At 45.3% G+C, this 3,943-nt stretch overlaps 1 protein-coding gene across 1 annotated transcript in view; it reads right to left on the reverse strand.

Annotated features, from left to right (window-relative positions):
* Positions 1 to 2,752, reverse strand: part of LOC123521701 (C-type lectin domain family 4 member A-like) — a 42,937-nt gene extending 40,185 nt beyond the window's left edge. Inside the window, exon 1 of the mRNA XM_045290524.1 lies at positions 2,587 to 2,752. Coding sequence (XP_045146459.1) covers positions 2,587 to 2,752 — 166 coding nt within the window. The remainder of the gene's footprint in view (positions 1 to 2,586) is intronic.
* Between the last annotated feature and the right edge of the window lie 1,191 nt (positions 2,753 to 3,943).

The following is a 3,943-nucleotide window of genomic DNA, read 5'->3' on the forward strand; positions in this document are numbered from 1 at the left end:
AAAAAAAAAAGAAAGAAAACTCTCTGCCCCTGAGCCCATGCTGACTCACAGTGACCCCTCTGCCCCATGGGTCTCCGAGACTGTAACTGTTTAAGCCCAATCTTTCTCCCATGGAGTTGCTGGTGGTTTTGAACTGCCAACTGTGGAATCGAAGATGAATGCTTAGCCACTACATCCCCAGGGCTCCTGTGGGGTCACAATGAGCAGGAATTGACTAAAGGAGAGTGAGCTCAGTTTTGCTTTCCTCCTGCTTTGTGACCTTGGCAAAGTTGTGTCACCTATTTGTGTTTGAGTCCTTCCTCCATCAAGCAGAGACAGCATGTAACGTGCTGGCTTGAGGGTTTGGCTGAGACTCTCAGCCGATCAGACAGGCAAGGCATTTACAACAGTGACTGCAATAGAAGAAGCTTTGAACAAATGATAATTATTGTTATTTTCATTCACTATTCCAGAGCTGAGTCACTAATTGTGACTCTGCCTGCCCCCCACTCCCTGCCAGAGCTCCAGAGTTACAGATCAAGTGGCTTATCAGCTAAGATACCAGGGCTGCTTGGGAAACTGAGCAGGAACTTTCAGCATAGTTAGAGATGGCAGACCTGTAAAAATGAGCAATTGAATGATATATGTACTTGAGTATTTGTATGTTCTGGATTGAAGAGGCACAGAGAATAATATTCTCAACCTCATACATGGTCTTCACCAAGCACCAGGCCCTGTTTATGTCCCATCCACATGACCTCAGTTAATCCTTACAGGAGCCCTGCCAAATATTGTTAACACAATTAAACAGTATTAGAAATAGTATGTAATACTCTTACCCTCACTAGAAAATTATGTAATACCGTTACCCTTACTTTACCATTGTGAAAACTGGGGCAGAGAGCATTCAAATGATTTTTACCAATGTTGAATAGCTGCTAAGCTTCAAGCCCCTCTGCCAGGGGTTTAACCTTCTTGGCACACCACTACATGAGCTCCCTGGAGAGGAAGCAGTCATTCTGACCACAGAGAATATTTCTCACAACTTTCCATATCAGATCTATTGCCTTCCAGATTTTACAATCCAAAAATGTACCCTGGAGGAAACAGGGCCAGAGGCCCCTTCCCATCCGTCAATATTTTCAATATACTTGGAACCAAGACCCTAGTGGCAATGTGTTTTCTGATCCTTAGCTGCTTCTTCATCACAAAGGATAAGTTGCTCACTTGGAAGTGTACACTGGGTTTTCTGAGTCAGAGCAGTCTCCGTGAGCTTGGCTTGCACAGCCCTGCGTCACTGCCTAGTCATGAAAGAGTTAACAGGTCTCATAGGGACCAGGGACAACAGTGGAGATGGAGAGCCAGTGTACCTTGTACCACTACTTCCTTGTCCTCAGAATTTAAGGCAAGGGAAATCATGGGTGGGTGTGCCTGGAACGATGTGGCAATTCTGATTCATAGTGACCCTAGAGGACAGAGCAGAACTGCCCCAGTGGGTTTCCCAGACTGTTCGTTCTTTACAGGAGTAGAGCGTCTCATCTTTCTCCCTAAGAGCGCCTGCTGATTTCAACTACTGACCTTGGATTCAACAGCCCAAAGTGTAATCTGCTACACCACCAGGGATCCTCTGAATATAATTAAAAAACAATCTCACTGACATCAAGCAAAGTCTGACTCATAAGAAGCCTCTAGGACCAGGGTAGAACTGCCCCAGTGGGTTTCTGAGACTGTAACTCTTTATGGGAGTAGAAAGCCTCATCTTTCTCCTGAGGAGCAGCTGGTGGTTTTGAACTGCTGACCTTGCAGTAGGCAGTCCAACATGTAACCACTAGGGCACCAAGGTTCCTAAGTGGTTTCACTAATGTTAGAAATTTCAGTAGCACACACAGTATAATAAACCAAACCAAACTCACTGCCACAGAATCAATGTAGAGTCGCAGCGACCCTACAGGGCAGAGTAAAACTGCGCCTGTGAGTTTCTGACACTATGACTCTTGACAGGAGTAGAAAGCCCATGTTTCCTCCCAAGGAGTGACTGATGGTTTAGAACTGCTGATCTTGTGGATTGCAGCCCAATAGATACACCACCTGGGCTCCTTTCATTATAGTAAAGAGGGTGCTAGTTACGTTTCTAACATTAGTGAATTAGCTAACTCAGCTGAATCAAGCCCTTAGCATGCTAGTTCAGTTGCTCTGAAACTGGCTTCCCCAAAGTCGCTCTATGGATTCTCCATGCTAAACGACAGCCTTTCATATCAGAATAGGTCGGCTCACCCGGAATATCTGTTTCCTAACAGAATTGTCTGTGCCAAAGAAAGAACGAGCCCTCCTGGGACACACAGTCCTGCTGAAAATCTGCGTGCACATTCCCACGACTGTGCAAGTTTGACTGGGGAGAGGCTGTCTGTTCCTGTAAATGATTTACAGCCTCAGAAACCCATCGGGCAGTCCTACTCTGTCTGAGGGCTTGCTATGACTTGAAATTAGTTCTGAGTTTTTCAATATAAATTCTTGCCAGGGTTATTTTGTGGTGTATACAGTATTTGTGACCATCCTTTCTTTGGGTGACCTAGTGTGAAAATAATCTCATTAAAAATAGTCACTGACACTTTTTCAGTTTGTGAAAACACAGCAACAAAAAGTAGGAGAGTTTGTACTTCAAGTAGATGGTCACCACGGTCCCTTCTAAATTTATCATCTTCTCATTGACTGGTTTTGGTTCTGAAGATTCTTGTTCAGCTCCACTGGCCTCTGTGAAAAGCTTCGCAAACATCTGGAGTACCCTGATTTCAATGCACTTTATCCGTCTTGGCTTGATTTCTCATTCATCTTTGCTCTGGGAGAGCTATTCAAATTAGAAAGAAAAAAAAGAAAAGAAGAAGAAGAAACTACGTTTCATGCCCATGACGGTGTTAAAGCCCTTGGGGCAGAATGCATTTGATTAACACGGGTAGGTGGTTATTTGTGCTGTGCAGATGTCACGGGCCAAAGATTAGAACAGTTTGCTATGCATCAAGCTAGCCAGTCATCGTGCTTTTTCCCCCAACGGTGTGGCATCAGACACAGACAAAGTCTGTCCCAAGACAACCTTATCTCTACCGCGAACCCATCCAGGTCCCCTTCACTAACTAACTGCACCTTCTCCTTGCCTTTCAGGTGGAGAATGGTAGGGGTTTCTGAGCTCTTACAGTCCAAGACACTTTACTTTGTTTTGGCTCCCTTAAATCTTGCCAGCACCTTTCCCTACTGTGGAAGCTATGCCAGCAGTCTTTCAAAGGGTGGGCACCCATGGTGGACAGGTTTCAGCAGAGCTCCCAGGCTGACAGACTAGGAATGAAAGACCTGGTGATATCCTTCCAAAAATTAGCCAACGAAAGCCAAATAGATCACAACAGAGCCTTTTTAGACTCGTTAGCCTTGGACATGTCGTCAGGAGGAACCGATCACTGGAGGAGGTCATGAAGTGAAGTCAAGTCAAATGAAGGGCGATTCAGAGCAAGAGAGCCCCTTGGTGAGATGAAGTGTCACAAAGCTCCATCGATGGACTTTCACATGTCAATGAGTGTGAGGAGGTGGAGGAAGAGGAGGATGAAGGCAACATTTTGTTCTTCTGTTGTACATAAGGCTGTTGTTGAGTATGAGTTGTTTTGACTGCAGCTAGCTAGCTGAGCCCTGCCCTCACCATTATAAGCCCCAAACCCCACTGCTACGGAGTAGATTCCAAATCAAGCAACCTTATATGGGGGTCTCAATGGAGCAGATAGTCTCATCTTTTTCCCTAGGAAGGACTGCTAGGTTTGAACTGCTGATCTTTTGGTTAGCAGGTCCATTTTTGTCTGAGGTACCACTGGGTGGGTTTGAATCACCAGCCTTTAGAGTAGCTGTTGAACACACACTATATTGGCAAATGGTGGTCTGCTAACCCCAAGGTCATTAGTTCAAACCCACCAGTTACTCTGGAAGA

This window comes from Echinops telfairi, unplaced genomic scaffold (genome assembly GCF_000313985.2).
Source record: "Echinops telfairi isolate 266 unplaced genomic scaffold, ASM31398v2 ScPeMD7_40;HRSCAF=151, whole genome shotgun sequence".
Taxonomy (NCBI): domain Eukaryota; kingdom Metazoa; phylum Chordata; class Mammalia; order Afrosoricida; family Tenrecidae; genus Echinops; species Echinops telfairi.